This window comes from Paramormyrops kingsleyae, chromosome 1 (genome assembly GCF_048594095.1).
Source record: "Paramormyrops kingsleyae isolate MSU_618 chromosome 1, PKINGS_0.4, whole genome shotgun sequence".
In the NCBI taxonomy this organism is placed as follows: Eukaryota; Metazoa; Chordata; class Actinopteri; order Osteoglossiformes; family Mormyridae; genus Paramormyrops; species Paramormyrops kingsleyae.
In genome coordinates, this window is record NC_132797.1 from 9,026,451 (window position 1) to 9,046,561 (window position 20,111).

Genomic DNA, 20,111 nt, shown 5'->3' on the forward strand with positions numbered 1-20,111 from the left:
AAAAAAACCCACAGAAAGGCCGTTACTTTCTGTTGGGTAGAATATGACGCCCCTACTACATGACTATAATGCCGTGCGCCGCTAACACTGAGAGCTGGCTCGCCGCCTCTTGCGCTTATCGCCGGCCAAACGATGCTGCCTGAGCGGTGTGTGACCCCGCAGCAGCGTGATACCCGACGCACTTTCTTGTGAGAAGGTCGACCGTCTCCGCCGCAGGTAAATAGCGTGTGCGTTGTGTTTTGGCGCATTTTCATTCACCTTGCGAGCTTTGGTGCAGGATGCTTTCGGGTGCGAAGGAAAGAGCGCACATGGATGTGACAGGATGACTGGGCGGGGAAATCATTTCATTCTGATAAGAAAATGATTTAAAAACGAAATAACGATAAATACACCACCATGTTAATTAGGGTACATTTACCTCTAGTGCCAAAAATCTGTTATATTACTTAATGTCGGACGTTCGTGTTACTGATTGATTGCGCTGTAAGTTGGTCATTAATACGCACTGGGCTCCGGTTCATGTTCAGATATTGTCATCTGCGCAGTTACACTGGTACGATTTGCAGTGAAATGAAAACAGTAGGGATCTCTGCATATACACATAATGAGTATTTATTTTTGTCTTCATGTCCAATATTTCTGCATATTTACATGATGCCGTACTTATCTTATAAAGGCTCACGGTCATGTACGTTATCTCTCCATATATACATGCTGCCGTATTTTATTTATATGCGTTCTGGTTCATGTACATTGTACAGTTTATCTGCATATGTATATGATACCGTGTTTCATTTATATACGTTCCGGTTCATGTACTGTATGTCTGAACATTACTGCATGTACATGATGTCGTCTTTCTTTTATTAAGGCTCTCGTCATATGTAAATGCAGAAAATCATTCTGACATTTTTAGCATTTGTTTGAGATTTTAAAAAGTGGGGTTTGATTCGGCCCAGTCTGCGGGTTGTAAAGATAACCTGGTCTGGACTGCAGCACCGTGCGTCCGTATTGCGGACCGCCGTCGGTGGCCTTTTCAGCTCCAGTGACAGCGCGGTCGGTTGTCGCCGTCGGCCGGCCACCCGTGAGCGCCGACTCAGCGTTTGGGGCCCCACGCTTATCGGGTTGGCTTCCCTACTGAATTATTAAAGTTTCTTGGCGTAATGACTTGTGTGTGGTGAGTACGTCAGGGGTATTCCGCAATTTGTTCACTTACACATAAAGCAAATGAGTCATTTAATCTGTTTTCGGGAAACGCAAGCTTAAATCAGCTGCCTAAATGGAGCTTGGCGAATTATAATGTCATTAAACTTTGAAAGCGACTTAACTTGCAATCCGTGTGCTTTCACTGGCGAGTGACTGCAGGTTCAATAATCCATCATCTCACTATATTCCCAATTACGTGCTCAGCTCATGAAGGCTTGTAATTCTGTGCATATAATTAGGAAAAAATAACTTGTTGCATCATTTTCACTTCAAGATGACGCGTATACAAGGTACTTGTAGAGATAAGTGAAGATTTGTTTAAAATGCAAGTAATAACATCATATGTCAGAATCTGAAGGTCTGTGAGTTTGGACACCCCCCAAATACTTGAAGATAATATTTTATCATACCTGGAGTCCATTCTATACCGAATATAAGGGGGAAGCGCCTCTGAGGTCTGATGGATCAGACCTGCTGTGGTGGGTTGTAGCCAGAACCGGTCCTAGCCGATTGTGGTACCCTGGGCGAGAGCCAGCGCCGGTGCCCCCCGTCCAAGGCAAAGTGAAATTAGCTGCCAAGTCAGTGCCCCCTCCAGAAGTCGTCGCCCCAGGTAGCCACCTATGTCGCTTGTAGGATTGGCCGGCCCTGGTCGTAGGTTCCAATACCCTCTAATGCCGTACTGACTCTACCATGCATTGTAGTCTTAAACCTGTGTGACTTTTGTCAGGATAAAATTAGCTGCAGGTCCACAGACAGCATGATAGAATTTAATGTTTTTTGGACAGATAAATAGAATGAAGATTTGGACTTAGATGCCATTAATGATCTGCACCTTAATAGACTTTTCTGATGTGTAGCAGTTGGAACATAACGCTGTGTAAAGAAGTGCTTTCTCAAATTCATTTTAAAATGTTCTCCCGCTACTTTCCACTTATGGACACAAGTGCTAGTATTTAAACTAAATAAGAACACAGTTTCCTTGTGGTACTTTGCTCTTCTGGGTTTGCAAAGGGCCACGTGCATCACAGTAATGTTTCAGTGTCCTTGTCTTTTCTTTTTTACAGTTACTTTGAAAATGAAGAAATAAAAACGTCACATCTTTGCATTTCAAATTCTTCAAAGAAGAGTTTCTACTTTGTTAGCTGTGGGTGTTGGAAAGTGAACTGGAAGTTGGTTGAAACCTTTCCCCACCGAGAGACATTTCCCGTTATTGCTGCCGTTTACTTATCAAATGCCCAAAAACAGCAAGGTCGTCAAGAAAGAGCTTGACGATGATGTTACAGAGTCTGTCAGGGATCTTCTTTCCAACGAGGACACATGCGATGATTCATTCAAGAAGAGCTCACTCATCGTAAGCGATGTCCAGGAGGACAAAGACAGAGACCTGGAGGATGGCTCTGACACAGAAGAAGAGCGGCCTGCGTGGAACAGCAAGCTGCAGTATATCCTGGCCCAGGTGGGCTTCTCTGTAGGCCTGGGCAATGTGTGGAGGTTCCCTTACCTCTGTCAGAAGAATGGAGGTGGTAAGTGCATCTTTCTGAAGGTGGTTCTTGGGAGCTACAATGGTATTAAGGTACCAGAGCAAGATATTAGTTGTATGAGGTTGAATTCGGTATACAGGACGTAGTTTTTCCTTCACTTCCTGTGGTCTGCATGCCTCAGGAAGGGAGATAGGTCTGGCTGCAGTACACTGGGCAACCTTCGCTAGGAGAACCTCCATTGCGGGGCCACAAATCACATGATCTCCACTCCTGGCCCGGACATGACATCATTAAAACTTCAGGAAGTTTAGGATATAGAATATTATTATTATTATTATTATTATTATTGTCAATAACAATAATAATAATATTGTAATAATGAGTATAATATATACATATATTATTATTTTATTATATATAATATATAATTAAATATTACTACATTATGTATAATTATAGTTTTATAATTATTGTAGCTAATACTAAATTATAATAATGTATATTACTATGATATAGAATAGGATATTAGCATTATCTCTACTAGGCTTGTATCATATTATTCTGTATAACGCAGGATATACCACCACTAGGGGGCTCGAAATCACATGACCTCCACAATAGTGCTGGATATGATGTTAGTGCCACATTGGGCACTAATTCGAATAATCCAGCCTCCTGAGTTCTCTTCAGTGGCATGAGGTCCGGGCCAGCAGTGCAGTTTCCGGCCCCATGGTGGAGATCCTTCTTGCGGAGGTCACCCAGTGATGTGCAGCCCGATCATTCTTTCTAAACCAGCTGCTGTGTAGCCCAGTACGTGCCGGTCAGAGCATAGCATTTTAATACAGGCTGCATCTTCCTGCCATTTAAACTCACTTTGTGTGACATCAGCTCAATGCTGAGGCCAGTAAGATCTATAAGACGTGGATATTCTGCTTCATGCAAAATGTGCCTGGCAGTCATAATAATAAATAAAGCTGGTAGTATGACAGAAATAGCTAAAGTTAATGCTGAACAGTTTTGTCTTTACCCAGGTTGACCAAGATCTGAACTGCACTGAAAAAACCTAGAATTAGGGAGAACCAGTGCTCTTGAAGATTTTTAAATGTTTTAGTATTTGAAAGCTCTCGTTTGAATACTTTCTTTGCCAAATTGAGTGAAATGAGTGTTTGTAGAGGTTTTAATCAGAATAAATACCATGTGCAATGGATATAATTATCCCTAATGAACACTGATAATGCTTTACATTAACTGCATCTTCATAATGCCTTTATAATGCATTCACAGAACATTCATAAATGGCATGTAAGTGTACCTTAAGAGCTTCTTATACATTAATAACAAACATTATAATCGTATAATCTTATGTGTGTTGTTACTGCGTATTAAAGCTGTTAAAGTATGTTAGGATATACTGACATGCTGCTTATGAATGTTCTGTGAATGCATTATAAATGCCTTACAAAGGTGCACTAATTGTTCTATAAATGCATTATGAATGTGCATTGAATTTACAGCGTTACCGAATATTCATTTGACCCATTTTCACTTTTGCAGTATCACCCTCTGATCAAAACCTGCTCCAATCTCATGCATCAGTCAGCTTCAGGGTGTTTATCTGGTTGTCAGAATTTCTGTGACTCCATTCGAAGGAAAAACGTGTGTTTTGTTAGTTGGGCTAGACCCAGTTTTATCAGCTGGTTTCCTGCTGAGTAACTCATACGCAGGCCAGTGCATTCGGCTTGCAGTAGAGTCACGGGCGCTATGGAAGCTGCCATTTGTGTGAAATGCAGAGTCGCAGACAGTTGTATTCTTCATGGTCCTAATTAGCTGAGGTTTGACCCAGGCTGCAGGGAGCTGGCTTTCCTCTCTCTCACCATTTGTATGACATGTCAGTCATTTGCTGTCTCTGATTGCTGCCAAGGCATTATCGCTCAGTCATGTAACTGTGCACCTCCACTAAAGAATGCGATCGTTCTTACAACACCAACTGACTTGTATTTGGGGCAAAACTGACATTCATATAAAAACTTAATTCCCTCGATATCCCTCTGCTATAAATGCAGTGTAATGTGCATTCCTCTTCAGGTTTAGAGATAAGGATGTTCTTCCTCTCTTATACTCTACAGTTATAGCTTAATAGTAACACAGTGTGATTTGTACCATGATCCGATGCCAGTTCACCTTCCCTTTTTCTGGAAGTGATCGCAGCTTCCTGCAGGTTGGAGCTGATGCCTTTTGGAATGTATAACAAGCAAGAGGAGACAGATTAGCATTAGCATCTGGCCATGCGCAGCCTTCGGCGTGTTTGGAGTGATGTCCTTACATTAAGGGCCATCTTGGGTCACTGGGCTTCTTACAGGAACCCTGTCACCTTGGTCGGTGTTCTAGTGTCCCGGTTTCATTCTGTGTATAACTAAAGATGTCTGCTGCATTCTTTAGCCATTTGATTCCAAAACCTTATCTGAAGGTAATATATCTGTCAAAAGTAGCTGCAAACTAGGTTTTTGTGTAAATACATTAAAATAAAAAAACCACAACATGTAGTGTAGAAAAGCAATTGTTGAAGAAACAGATTAAAAATAGCCTCATTACCTTTCACAACATCATTGGTATTTCCCAGAAGGCATGACATGAGGTGACAATGGGAGATTGGGTGATAATGACAGACACCTCGCCGGCCTTGACTCTTCATGAGATGGCCTGTGGAGGGAGCTCCTTCATTAGGCGGTGCCACCCCCTTACCTTGATTTACCGCCCACTTCAGCCCTGACGAGTCCTGATAATTATCGTTGCTTGCAGATGTGCTCAAATTTTTGACTGGCTCTGTGTGTCATTTCAGGGGTCTCCCTGGTGTCTTTGTGACAGTTGTCATTCACACTGTGCTTGCATTTCACTATTCGTTGCCTCCCTGTTGTGGGAAAAGCTTTGTGATGACAACTGTGAACTTTGTGGATCTTTTGTGTCCGTTTATCTTTCCTGTGGAAGCTTTGAAAGATGGACATCATTAAATTCTACTCCTTTCAGTTATCAAAACTCTCTATTTTAAATGATAAAATACCTTGAGCTTTGAGACATTCTTTGGTATTTCAGAATGCAGTAAGCAAGTAAATATGCATTCTTTTTGTGAAAGAAGGACAGTTGTGTCCCTTCTTCAGATACGACCCCATTACCTGCTTTGTAGTTCTGTTTTTTTTTTCCAGAGATGCACTCTTCCTTCAAGAATTGTGCCATGAGGTGACTTTCTCCTTTTTCCTGTCTGATTTCATGGTGATTAGATATTTATGCTCACTGTTACTCACCAGCCAGTGTTGTGGAAATAGTGGTCAGCTTAAAATTTCACAGAGTAAAAGATGGATCCCCGGAGACCTATTATGCTGTAAGTATGACCTGACCTTGGCAGTTCTTATACAAAATGTGCAGGAAACGTGCCACAGTATAGTCAGCTAGCTTAACCACGCAGCGCGTTCAGCAACTTGGATAAACATGGCTCATTTGCCAGGGATCTGAGAGTAAACCCATCCATCCATCCAACCATCCATCCATCCTCTGCCACTCATCTAGGCCTGGGTGGGGGGGGGAGCAGCAGTCTAAGCAGGGATGCCCATACCTCCCTGTCCCCAGCCACCTCCTCCTGCTCCTCCAGGGCCTCTTGGGTCAGCCCCCCAGGTCTCCTTCCAGTTAGATATGCACCTCCTCAGGGAGGTGTCCAGGAGGCATCCTAGACAGATGCCCAGACCACCTCAGCTGTGTAATGAGATCATTCTGAAGGATTTTCTCTTTGTGTATCAGCCAAAAGCTTATTGCATTACATCATCTTTCATGTACTGGGCTAATACTGTGCAGATACTGTGTGGATACGGTATAGATACTGTGCCTATATTGTGTAATACTGCGTTGAGTGTCTTTGGGAAAGCAGGCAGTAGTATGCTTTAACGTCGAGGGTCTCTTTTGTGGCTTGGCCCTCCTGCTTGCTCCACACATGCGTTATCGCCGGCAGATTTAACAAGGGAACCCTGAACGTACATCGGCCGTCCTGCAGTGCTTACATTAAGCAGGGGTCTCCCAGGGGCTGGCTGGCGTCCCTGCTGTCCTGTGTCGGAAACCCCTAGAGGAATTAAGGCTGCAGAGGTAATGAGCGTGTTTCATGATGAGACAGGGATGTGGAGAGGAACGCACACGCTCACATAGAAGGGTTTGTGTGTTATAGGAGTGATTCCTGTTTTACACATTTTTTTGAACGTGGTTCCTGGTGAATGACAGTGGCGTTCAGGGCTGCATATCACCACCACCTCATACTGTACCTGTGTGCAGGGAGTTCACATGGAGTTCAGGACGTTCAGGTCACTGCACAACATGCCGATGTCATTATTTAAAGGCACAGTCAGCAAAATGGAAGGAGCTTTGCAATGAGGGCATACTCTTTGTGTGTGTGTGTGTGTGTGTGTGTGTGTGTGTGTGTGTGTGTGTGTGTGTGTGTGTGTGTGTGTGTGTGTGTGTGGGGGGGGGGGGGGGTTATTTTTGTATATACAAAATGTCTAAATGTCCCCACAATGTGATAAAAACTTGTAACTTTATTTGAGATTACGGTTATGCCCATAGGAAAGAATGGAGAGTCCCCATAAAGATATGATTATGTGGACTGTGTGTGAGTGTGTAAGTGTGCCCGTGTCCTGTAAAATGCCATGTAAAATCATTAAAGATAAAGATAAGAAATAATAATAATAATGCATTTTATTTGTGGGCGCCTTTCTAAAACCCAAGGTCACCTTACATAGTTCGTAAAAGACAAACAATAAAAACAAATAATTAAAAAGAGTTATTTACATAATCAGACAAAATTAGGTCTAAAGCGAGTAAGCCAACTTAAAAAGATGGGTTTTGAGTTGTGACTTAAACAAGTGAAGAGAATCGATATTTCTGATATCCGGCGGAAGTGAGTTCCAAAGACGGGGAGCAGAGCGACTAAAAGCTCTGTGTCCCATGGTGATGAGTCGGGCAGAGGGAACAATAAGATGGATGGAAGATGAAGATCTGAGAGATCGAGATGGGGTGGCAATCTGAAGCAGGCCAGATAGATAGGGAGGGGCGAGCTTGTAAATGCATTTGAAAGTGAGAACTAGAATTTTGAATACTATTCTAGTTTCTATGGGCAACCAGTGAAGCTGTTGAAGGACTGGGGTGATATGTTCCCTGGAGGGGGTACGAGTTACTACCCGAGCTGCAGCGTTCTGAAGGAGTTGGAGTTTACGGAGGGAATTATTAGGGAGACCAAAGAGAAGAGAGTTACAATAATCAATCCTAGAAGTGACGAGGCTATGAACAAGGATGGCAGAAGCATGGGGAGTGAGGAATGGACGGAGTCGATTTATGTTGCGCAGATGGAAGTATGCGTACCGGGTGATGTGATTTAATGTGTGACTGAAATGAAAGAGTACTATCTAGGATGACGCCCAGACTCTTAACCTGGGTGGAGGGGTGTATAGCGGAATTATCAATGTTGATGGAGAGACTGTGGGATTTAGTTAGAGTGGAAGTTGTACCAACGAGTAGAACTTCAGTTTTATTGCTATTGAGTTTGAGAAAGTTAGAGGAGAACCATGATTTAATCTCCATTAGACAGTCTGAGAGGGAATATGGTAGAAAGGAGCAGGTAGGTTTAGAGGAGATATAGAGTTGGGTGTCATCAGCGTAACAGTGAAAATTAATATTAAACTTCCTACATATGTGGCCGAGTGGTAGCATGTAAACAATGAACAAAAGTGGCCCCAGTACTGAACCCTGGGGAACACCGGCTGAAATGGGGAATGAACCTGAGGAGTGAGATTTGAGTTGGATAAACTGAGTGCAGCCAGAGAGATATGAGGTGAACCAAGCAAGGGGAGTCTGACTGATGCCAATGGATGATAATCTATTCAGAAGAGTATTGTGAGAAATAGTATCAAAGGCTGCGGTCAGATCTAGGAGGATGAGAATGGTGAGAAGGCCAGAATCAGCCGCCATTAGAAGGTCATTGGTGACTTTTAGTAATGCTGTTTCTGTACTATGGAGGGGGCGAAAACCAGACTGGAATTGTTCAGAGAGGTTATGGTTACTGAGGTGTGAGTGAAGCTGGGAGGCAACAACTTTCTCAAAATGACATTCTTTGCCTTTCATGCGCATCCATAAAACTTCTTTATCCCCAGCTCTGATTGGCAAAACAGAAGGTAGCATTAGGGTTCGAGTTAAGGGTTATGGGTGGGGTTAGCTTTCAGATTATGGTAGAGGCATGATGACTGCACCGTTCTGGCTGGTGGGTCTGATTCTTCCATTGGCTCCTTGAGTCTGTCCTGTTCGCGTGAGTTATCTCTGGGGGCTCCCCCTGGCTTTCTACTCTTTGTGGTTTAGGGGAATTTCTGTCTCTAACTGCGCATCATGTGAGAGTGTGTGTGGGTGTCATGATGGACCAGCGTTCCGTCCATCCTACCCCCCCCCCCCAATGTCAGTTTCTCCCTGTGTAGTGTGCCCCTATGTAGGGTTCTCCCTGTGTAGTGTGCCCCTATGTAGGGTTCTCCCTGTGTAGTGTGCCCCTATGTAGGGTTCTCCCTGTGTAGTGTGCCCCTATGTAGGGTCCTCCCTGTGTAGTGTGCCCCTATGTAGGGTTCTCCCTGTGTAGTGTGCCCCTATGTAGGGTCCTCCCTGTGTAGTGTGCCCCTATGTAGGGTCCTCCCTGTGTAGTGTGCCCCTATGTAGGGTTCTCCTTGTGTAGTGTGCCCCTATGTAGGGTCCTCCCTGTGTAGTGTGCCCCTATGTAGGGTTCTCCCTGTGTAGTGTGCCCCTATGTAGGGTCCTCCCTGTGTAGTGTGCCCCTATGTAGGGTTCTCCGTGTGTAGTGTGCCCCTATGTAGGGTTCTCCCTGTGTAGGATTCTCCATCTTTTAGGGTCCTCCCTGTGTAGGATGCCCCCTGTGTAGGATTCTCCATGTGTAGGTTTCTTCCTATGTAGGAAGAATCCCCTTGTTGGGGTTTGCCCTGCGTAGGGTTTCCCCTTCTATAGGGTTTCCCTTGTGCAGGGTTCCCCCATGTAGGGTCTGTCGTGCGTAGGGTTTCCCCCTCCATATGGTTTCCCTTGCATAGGGTTCCTCCGTGTTGGAGTTTGTCCTGCATAGGGTTTCCCCTTCTATAGGGTTTCCCTTGTGCAGGGTTCCCCCATGTAGGGTGTTTACGTGTGTGTGTGTGTGTGTGTGTTGGCCCTCTCCTGATGGCCCTCTCCTGACAGGAGCTTACCTGGTGCCCTACCTACTCCTGCTGATCGTGATCGGGATCCCCCTCTTTTTCCTGGAGCTGGCAGTGGGCCAGCGAATCCGGCGGGGGAGCATCGGGGCATGGAATTACATCAGCCCCCGCCTGGGTGGCCTCGGCTTTGCCAGCTGCATGGTGAGTGTCTGGGAGATCCCTGATAGATATGACCTTCACCGCCCCCCTTAGTCTACTTGGTGCTCAGTTTGACCCGTCTGTCTGCAGGTCTGTTTCTTCGTGGCTCTATATTACAACGTCATCATCGGCTGGAGCCTCTTCTACTTCTCCAAGTCCTTCCAGCAGCCGCTGCCGTGGCACGAGTGCCCGCTTGTAAAGAATGGCACAAACACATGTAAGACAACTGCAGGCCTGGTGGCACAGGCACTGGCAGTTTGGCACCAAGCTATATTATGACGGCATGTCTGCATGGAGCTCTGTTTGTCATTCATAGATGTGGAGCCAGAGTGTGACAAAAGCTCTGCCACCACATACTTCTGGTACCGGGAGGCTCTGGACATCTCCAACTCCATCTCTGAGAGTGGGGGCCTCAACTTGAAGATGACGCTGTGTCTGCTGATCGCGTGGGTCATGGTGTGCATGGCTATGATCAAGGGGATTCAGTCATCGGGGAAGGTGAGAGCCATTCTCTGGAGGCACAGAGCCTCGGGCATAGGGTCCAGGCCCATTCAGAGTCTTATCTGGGAGGGTGAGAGCCCATTGCTGGAGGCACAGAGTTTAGGACATAGGGTCTAGGCCTTTTTAGAGTCTCATATGGGAGAGTGAGAGCCCATCACTGGAGGCACAGAGCCTAGGGCATAGGGTCCAGGCCCTTTCAGAGTCTCAGAAGTTGATCAAAAGTTTTGCAGACCAGCTTTGGAGGAGTTTCCAGGGGAAGCTTATGGCGTGTGCCTGAGTGTAAACGTACGAGCACGAACATAAGAGCTGCATGGCGATATTCTCCTTAATTCAACCAGATCCTTAACAGTTTTGGACACAGGCAGAGAAGCTCAGTTTGGATGAGTCTTTATTCTACTGTACAATACAGTGTTCTGCTTTTAAAAAACATGGGTGTTAATTTCATTGTGATGAGGTAGTCAGTGTTTTAACCCACTCGACGTTCTGTAATCTGTGCATAGTGTTATGAGCCTTTGCAGTTCGGAGGGGTGTATTTTAGGGCTGGGTTTAAAAAAAATGTATTTAATTCAATTGATTGATTCAAATTGATCTTCATTTGCTTAATCCAATATTGATTTCTATTAAACCCTAGATTGATTTGTTTAATATGCACATTTTCAGTCTATGGCCTTTTCCTATGGATGTATGAAACTTAAACCTCATTAGTCTCGCGTGGCCAGACTCGCACAGCGAGGTCTGTCAACAAGATCCGATACAAAACACGGCGGAGCTGCTCCACTGAAGGAAGCATGATATCAAATTGCTATTATCTGAAATGTTTGTGCTTAATATTGCGTTATCTATCAAATAAAAAAGATGCAATTTAACCAAAATACACTATAGCCAAACAGAAGTTGTTATCTATCAATAGAATGTATCAAGTAAGTTGCCGGTGTTGCTCGAGTCAACAGACATGAATCAGTGCTGAGAAATGCAATGTGATTACAGGGCATACGTTTGGCTTTTCAGTATTACAAGGACAACAACAACAACAAATTTATTTTTGTATAGCGCATTATCACAACATTACATTGTCCCAAAGCGCTTTATAGCATCCCCACCCAAAGCCCCCAGTGAGTAAGCCATAGGCGACAGTGGCAAGGAAAAACTCCCCAGAAGGAAGAAACCTTGGGAGGGACCAGACTCAAAGGGGGAGCCCATCCTCCAGGACGTTTACTTCCACCTTGTTTATCCACAATATCTCCCCTTTTAAAAGATGTTGTGGCTGCTGATCTGCCCCTTTCTACTTGAGTGCTTATCGCCTCCATGATATACCATAACAGTAGCACCTGCCATGCTCCGCTAACCGAATTTAATGAACATTATGGTATGCCAAATTTACGCAGATTGCTAACTTTTCAGCATCATGATCGATAGTGAATCAAATCGAATGGAATCAATAATCAAATCAACTCGGTACCTTGTGAATCGGAATTGAATTGAATTGGGAAATCAGTGGCGGTACCCAGCCCTAGTGCGCTATATCGCATATAGTGCATACTGAAAATTCCTCCTTGACCTACCACTTGTGTTTCTTCATCTGCTAACCCTGGTCTTGATAGCGTTGCTACATTGAAGGCGTTGGGGGTAACCTTAAGCCATAACGATGCATTTCCCCAGAATGAATCCCCATTGTTAAATGACACATAACTATATTGGTTCTGATAAGTGAAACTACACTGTACAGACATTATTTCTGGATATAGGTTTGGTGTAGGGTGGCCAGATAATCCATGCCAGAGAGGACACATTGAGCTACTCCTAATTTTATGAGCTACTTTAAACTGAAAGACTCCCCTGTGCTTGGCTAAATAGTTCAGTTCTTCTTGTGCTTTGACTGGTTTGTTTCCTTGACTGAAACACTCATCCAGCTACAGTGGTACCTCGGTTCTCTAACTTAATCCGTTCTTGATTCTGGATCGAATCCTAAAAAGTTCGAGTTCTAATCAAATTTTTCCCATAAGAAATAATGGAAAACCAATTAATTTGTTCCTGGCCCCCCAAAATGACACCTAAATAAAGTTTTCTTTTTTTTTCTTTTTTTAGCATTTAAACACAAAATGAACAGGATGAAACAAGAAGAGCATTTTTTTCTTAATGGCTTCCAAAACAATAAAGATCTTATCATCCTTAACATTACCCCTGTCCTGCCCCGATCGTCCGCTCCTTCCGTGTGCCACGCCCCCTCGTTAACCTCGTGTGGGATCCCCATGTGATCAGCTGTTCTTGTTGTTTTCAGTCCTCTGTATTAAGTCCGCGTTTCAGTTTGTTTCTCCAGTCCAGTCATTGGGTGCGTTCGACTTGCTTACAGCGCTTGCTTAAAGCAACGCATTCTGATCCTGACGCAATGCATTATGGTTAGATGCATTGTGACCTCTCACCCGGCTGCACAAACTGGAACCGCCTCCGTGACGACACATTTCTGCCCTTATTGGCTGTAGAGTTTAGTTACACGCATGACGTTTGTATCCCAGGCAGTTCCGATGCGTAATCTGCTATTTCTCCTGAATATCACGTAAAGCAGTGAGAACTGGTTTTCAGCTAATTTACCTGGTAAAAAAAAGTTTAAATAAATGACATAAATGCTCTAATAGTACACGTAAGTTAGTGGTTTATTTATTGTTAGTTACTGTAATGTTGCGCTGCTTTATTTGGTTAATCGTCCAGTCTGTGAAGAAGGCATTCAAGGAAGAATTGCATTGTAGTATGACTCATTTCCTGTCACGTACAATTTATATTAGGTCAGCGTTCACGGTTCGACTTCTGATATTAAGATCGAGTTCTAGGTCAAACTGGTTTGTTCGACTTTCAAGAAATTCAAGTTCTAGTGAGTTCAAGAACCGAGGTACCACTGTATTTCTAATTCACATTAGAGATACGTTAGGGTGACCAGATAATCCATGTCAGGGAGGACACTGAGCTAGGACAGGATTTGTAAACTACCATTTCACTTAAAAGGACCTGGATTTCACTTGAGCACTGAGTTTACTGTGTGCTAATTAGTCAATCTCCTATAATCGTGCATGTGTCACTAGAAGAAGAACTGAACTAATTAGCCGAGCACAGGAGCCTTTCAGTTTGAAATTAGTTTGTAAAACCCGAAGTAGCTCAAAGTGTCCTCCCTGACATGAATTATCTGGTCACCCTAAGATACGTGCATGGTTATAGGAGACTGACCAATCAGCACACAGCAGTAAATTCAGTGTTTCTGGGTCCTTTTAATTAAAACGGTAGTTTGCAAATCCTGTCCTAGCCCAAAGTGTCCTCCCTAACGTGGATTATCTGGTGACCCTATGAGGTGTAAATTTCACAGGCTGGCATGCGGCCAAACCAGTGACAAAATGAGGATGTGCTGCAGGGGCGGAGGTTTGTTTTCAACACACACGCCACTCCCACAAACATCCATACCCAAAGCTATGCCCTTCCAGAATGGACAAGAGTGGAGCAAGCCAGATTCCCATCCTCCCCCTGTCCCCCCCCCCAGTCAGCAAGCTCCACTGCCAGCAAAACTTAGCAGGTTATCGGTGATATTAGACAAATATGACCTCATCAGTGCACCATGTGTAAGGTGACCCCACCTTTTTTAATTTCTGACTCTTTTCTCCAAATCAACCAGGATTTTATCACTCATCTCACTGTATTCCATGCGGATAGATCGACATGCATGCTGACACTAACGTCTTCACCCCTGGCTTTTCCTAGGTGATGTACTTCAGCTCTCTCTTCCCCTATGTGGTGCTTATCTGCTTCCTCGTAAGAGCTCTACTCCTGAAGGGGTCGCTTGACGGCATTCAGCACATGTTCACCCCAAAGGTACGACCCAGATTGTCCCACCTCAGCCTGGGCACAAGCTCGGCCATGTTCTGCCTGTGAAATGGAGCAGCTCCATACTGTCCAACTTCAACCATGACGTGGTCTGTGTGTTTGTACCAAGCAGTGCAAAAACTCCTCAGTGAAACATCTGGAAATTCTTCAGGTCATCTTGGATATCCTCCAGCTAGTTTGTAATATGGTGATGTGTTCCATGAGTGTTTCAGGTTACTGTGCATATCTGTATTTTTATATATATTACAGCTAAGGTAGTGTAGAAACAGTACAGACACAAACTTATGAAAAATTATGAAAGTTAGTAGCTGCATGAGCTGAATTCTAGGCTTATTTGTGCCACACCTGATACATATTTCCTTTTGGGTGAAGTTTATTTCTTTTTTCTGTGGGCAGCTGGAGATCATGTTGGAGGCCAAAGTGTGGCGTGAAGCTGCTACACAGGTCTTCTTTGCCCTGGGCCTGGGCTTTGGGGGGGTCATCGCCTTCTCCAGCTACAACAAGCGTGACAACAACTGCCATTTCGATGCTGTGCTGGTTTCCTCAATCAATTTCTTGACATCAGTGCTGGCCACACTGGTGGTGTTTGCTGTGCTGGGCTTCAAGGCCAATGTCATGAATACCAAGTGTGTTGCAATGTGAGTCCACAAGGTAAGGTGTTAAGGGAACGTTGAGGTGAAGAGCAGCATTAGGGTGACGGACACATGTTAAGAGACTCAAACATGGCACCTATTATTGGAAAAGGGTATCAAAGACATCAAAGGGAGTCACATTTGCATTCTTACACATGTCTGTACCAATGTATTCAGTCATCACTGTGTCCTTCTAAAGATCAACAGACAATATTTTCTGTCCATAATAATCCAGGAACGTGAAGAAGATAATTGGGTATCTGGGGAATGAGATCAGCCCTGATCTCATACCGAAGCACATCGACTTTAGTCACGTCACCCCGGAGGACTACCGACAGATGACGGACATCATCCATGGGGTGAAGGAGGACAGCTACGCTGCATTGGGGCTAGAGACCTGTGACATCGAGGACGAGCTGAACAAGGTCAGAGGTCATGGAGGCGTGGTCTCTGTTTTGTGTTTGCTATCGCAGCTTTACCTCGCATGTCTCCAAAGCCATTTTCATTTTTAAAATAGACCCTTTTCCACATCTTTAATATCTCATTTTCTCAAAGTTTGGCTTCATTTGTTCAAAATAGGTACTTTGAATTTACAGACGTAAGACAGTAATAAAAAATATTGATCAACCTCTTGGGTTATGAGCAAATTTTGCAGTTCTCACACGTTACTTTAGCTTTGAGCAAAAGTAAATAAATAATTAAAAATAAACTAGCTGCATACAGTCACGTAAAAAAGAAAGTACACCCTCTTTCAATCCTAAGGTTTTACATATCAGGATATAATAAAAACCATCTGGTCCTTAGCAAGTCTTAAAATTAGGTAAAATGCAGCCAAAATGCAGAAGCGATAAATTAACTGCTTCCATAGGAATTAAGGAGGTACGTAGCAGCCAGGTGCTGCTAAGCAAATGCACTTAATTGATCATCAGCAAGTGTAACCACCTCTATAAAAGCAAGGTTTTGGCAGTTTGTTGGTCTGGAGCATTCAGGCGTGTGGTAACACAGTGCCAGGGAGGAAAGACGTCAGCAATGATCTTAGAGAAGCAAGTGCTGCCCATCAGTCTGGGATGGGTTATAAGGCCATTTCCAAACAATTTGAAGTCCATCATTCTACAGTAGGAAACATTCAAGACAGCTGCCAAGGAGTGGCCATCTCAGCAAATTCACCCCAAGGTCAGACTCTGCAATGCTCAGAGAAACTGCAAAAAAACCCAGACTGTACAGACCTCAGTTAGCATGTTAAAATATGTAACAGTACAATTAAAAAAAGACTGAACGAATATGGCTTGTTTGGTTGGATTGCCAGGAGAAAGCCTCTTCTCCAAAGAACATAGCAGCAACGTACTACGTTGCAGCAGAACAAACCACAAGACTTCTGGAACAATGTCCTTTGGACAGATGACACCAAAGTGGAGATACTTGGCCATAATGCATAGCTGGGCATCTTGCAGTCATTGAGTCAACTATGAACTTCTCTGTATACCCAAGTATTGTAGAGTCAAATGTGAGGTCATCTGTCTGGCAGCTAAAGCTTGGCTGAATTTGGGTCATACCACAGGACAGTAACCCCAAGCACACCAGCAAATCTACAACAGAATGGCTGATCAAGAAAAGAATCAAAGTGTTTCAATGGCCCAGTCAAAGTCCAGACCTCAATCGGATGAAATGCTGTGGTGGGACCTTAAGAGAGCTGTGCATAAGTGAATGTCTGCAAATCTCAATGAACTGAATCAACCCTGGAAAGAAGAGTGGGCAAAAATTCCTCCAAAATGATGTGAGAGACTGAAGTCATACAGAAAACAATTACTACAAGGTATTGCTGCTAAAGGTGGTTCTACAAGCTACCTAATCATACTTGTAGTAAGTGGTATATATGTATACTAAGTTTTTCACACATGGCTTCTGCATTTTGGCTTAGTTTTTGTTAAATAATGACACGATGCAATATATATTGTTGTTGTTGTTCACCTGAGGTTGTATTTACCTAATTTTAAGATTTGCTAAGGACCAGATGATTTTTATTATGTCCTGATATATAAAAGCTTAGAACTGAAAGAGGGTGTACTTTCTTTTATCACATGACTGTACAGTATATTGGTGTTAATTTGCATGACAGCAGAACCATGTGACTTGTGCATGGAAGCAAGGGATTGTTTTATGTAGAATCCAGCAGCGTTGGGATCAAGGCGGAACAGAAAAGAGAAATCCCTTTTTGAGGGACAGAAAGAGACAGGAATGACATTGGGTGTGATGCAGGAGGACAGAATGATCAGGAGAGTTTTCAGGATTAGTCGACTGGGGAGGAGGACAGAATTTAAACAAAGCATAAGCCATCAACAAAAATGAGAGGAGTCAGCTGCCACAACACGCCTTGTCCTGCCCCCTAATTCAACGGTGCCGGGGGATTGGCCATTCAGTGTTTCAGTGTTTTTACAGTGCAGCCCTGCCCTGCCTCCCAGGAATGATGATATGTGGTTCCTTGGGGTCCACAGGCAGTTCAAGGCACTGGTCTGGCATTCATCGCCTTCACTGAAGCCATGACCCACTTTCCCGCCTCGCCCTTCTGGTCTGTCATGTTCTTCCTCATGCTGGTCAACCTGGGCCTGGGCAGCATGTTCGGCACCATTGAGGGAATTATCACCCCCATGGTGGACACCTTCAAAGTGCGCAAGGAGTTCTTCACAGGTGGGCTTACAGAACATTGGGATGTCAAGACAACAGCACAAGCAATGCTCCGTGTCTTGTATGAATTGTACTGTTTGGGCGTAAATTATCATAGGCTTGTGCTGGGGTCCCACATTGTTCTTGGATGTTTTTGGACTGTTTTCCTGTCCCCATGTAGCTGTGTGTAACACTAACGTCGATTTTGTTGCTCCTTGTTACCCATGCTAAACACAGCGGGCTGTTGCCTGCTGGCGTTCAGCATCGGCCTGCTCTTTGTGCAGCGCTCTGGGAACTACTTCGTGGCCATGTTCGACGACTACTCTGCCACGGTGCCCCTGCTGATTGTGGTGGTCCTGGAGAATGTGGCGGTGGCCTGGGTCTATGGCGTCGACAGGTATGTGTTATGGGAGCATCGAAAATGCGAGTCTCGCCTTTTACCTTCAGTCGATCTTGCAGGATGCCATGTTGATGTCGGCGTTAAGGTATTCTCTGAATGCCGTGTTCAGCAATGCTCCTATTTATCGCACCACTGGGCTGCTGTGCTGTTCCCTTGATTAACATCTGTCTTTGTGAGGCAGATGATGCCATTGCATTGATGTTTTTTGCTGTCAGTTCACCTCAGCTGCCCTGTTTTTAACAGATTCTTTGAGGACCTAAAGGACATGCTTGGATTCTCACCGTTCCGCTTCTATTACTACATGTGGAAGTACTTTACACCCTGTGTGCTGCTGGCGCTGTTGGCAGCCAGTGCCATCCAGCTTGGCATGACGCCCCCCAGCTACAATGCTTGGATCGAGGAGCTGGTAAGTACTGGTAAGGCTTTGGTCACACACATACAACCCTATGATTTTTTGTTTGTTTTTCTTAGTGTTTATTTAGTTCCTCAAAGGTAGGGCATGTGGACAGTCACACAAAGCAATCCCACCCCCTCCCTTCAGGCATCCCTCCGAAGCCACTCCTCCTCCTTCCCGTTTCCCCAGTCTACCCTCACGTGTCCCTTCCCCTGTCCTGTGCACGAGCATGAATGCCACCTGTTGGGACAGATGAAAATCGCATACCCTACTTTAAATATCCCATAATATTGTGTTTTTCAGGATTCTGCTTCTGTACTGTGTATACAAACCATTTGTTTGCATTGTGTGTACTGTCCTTGCACCTTGTCTGTTTTGCGTTAAACGTTTGTTCATCTGTGCACCACGAACCTCACTGCTTTGTGCAGAATTTCTCCATGGCATCAAAGTTTCTCTACTCTAATATGATCTAATTGAAATCGAATGACCCTAGAGCTATAGAAAACAGACGTTGTGCATCATGTTGTTTGTGTATCCCAGGCCCAGGAGAAGGCACTGCTTTACCCCCCCTGGGGTCTGGCCATGTGCGGCTCGCTGGTGGCCTTGGCCGTGCTCCCTGTGCCCGTGGTCTTCGTGCTCCGGTTCTTCGACCTCATCAGTGACGGATCCAGCAGCCTCTCCAACGTCTCCTACAAAAAGGGCCGGATCATCAAGGAAAGTCCTGGTCCCGAGGATGACGACACCAGCCTCATTCAGGGCAAGTCCCCCAGCGAGGCCCCCTCCCCAATGCCCGGCAAGAGCATTTATAGGAAGCAGAGTGGCTCCCAGGACGTGGACACTGCCCCCAATGGCCGCTATGGGATTGGCTACCTAATGACTGACGGGTCTGACATGCCCGAATCAGGTTTATAGCTCTCCCATTTGACAGTCGTTCATACGCAACCATTGATTTGTCTGTACATCCGCATACATGGACTTGTATAATACCGTGTAAGTAATGTAGGCCCTGTCTTGTACACCTGCCATGCTGTCCTTTTTCATAGGCTGGGCAGCTCTTCGCTTTGCTGTGTTTTACTGCAGATTGGCTGTGGGTCGGGCTCCTGCTCAACACAGTAGGAAGCTGTCTTGTCTTAGCTGTGTGACTCACTGCACATTCGGCACGAGGTAAATACTGAGGAAACGCCCCAGCCCTGATTAGATCTTGCAGGAGCAGCTGGGGGTTCGGCTCGTGAGTCTCAGAAGCATGCACCTCAGATTTGCGCAGATTCATTCTTAGGACACTTGCTGAGTTGTGTATATGTATACAGTGTTCTGTAAATACGTTATGTTTATCTCAGTACCTTGCAGTACAGAGAAGTTGCTTTTTCGTCAGGTGATTGTTTTGTTTACTCGTGCTGTAAACTAGGTTTATGCTTCATCTTCCTGTAAATACCTTTTTGCACTGACCTGCTAAAAGCGCAACATCCGCCTTGTGAGATTAAAGATCAGACGTGATGCTGACTGCCCCGTGTGCTGACTCTTGCCGGTTTGGAGAGCTGACGTGACACCCGCCCGAGATCTTTG

The 20,111-nt window shown here is 44.7% G+C and overlaps 1 protein-coding gene across 1 annotated transcript; it reads left to right on the forward strand.

Annotated features, from left to right (window-relative positions):
• The first annotated feature begins 78 nt into the window (after positions 1–78).
• Positions 79–20,048, forward strand: slc6a15 (solute carrier family 6 member 15). Its single transcript, XM_023795206.2, has 12 exons — positions 79–216; positions 2,271–2,729; positions 9,942–10,099; positions 10,187–10,313; positions 10,413–10,594; positions 14,339–14,449; positions 14,858–15,099; positions 15,329–15,518; positions 17,586–17,778; positions 17,992–18,151; positions 18,398–18,560; positions 19,089–20,048. Exons 2-12 carry the CDS (start codon positions 2,438–2,440, stop codon positions 19,458–19,460), a joined length of 2,190 nt encoding a protein of 729 aa, XP_023650974.2. The 5' UTR covers positions 79–216; positions 2,271–2,437; the 3' UTR covers positions 19,461–20,048.
• Positions 20,049–20,111: the final 63 nt, after the last annotated feature.

Bases quoted from the DNA above. Each gene is read 5' to 3' on its own strand.
- slc6a15 (XM_023795206.2), top strand. From the start codon at position 2,438: ATGCCCAAAAACAGCAAGGTCGTCAAGAAAGAGCTTGACGATGATGTT. The intron at 10,595-14,338 runs GTGAGAGCCATT...GGCTTTTCCTAG, and splicing joins GGATTCAGTCATCGGGGAAG to GTGATGTACTTCAGCTCTCT. The intron at 18,561-19,088 runs GTAAGTACTGGT...TGTGTATCCCAG, and splicing joins ATGCTTGGATCGAGGAGCTG to GCCCAGGAGAAGGCACTGCT.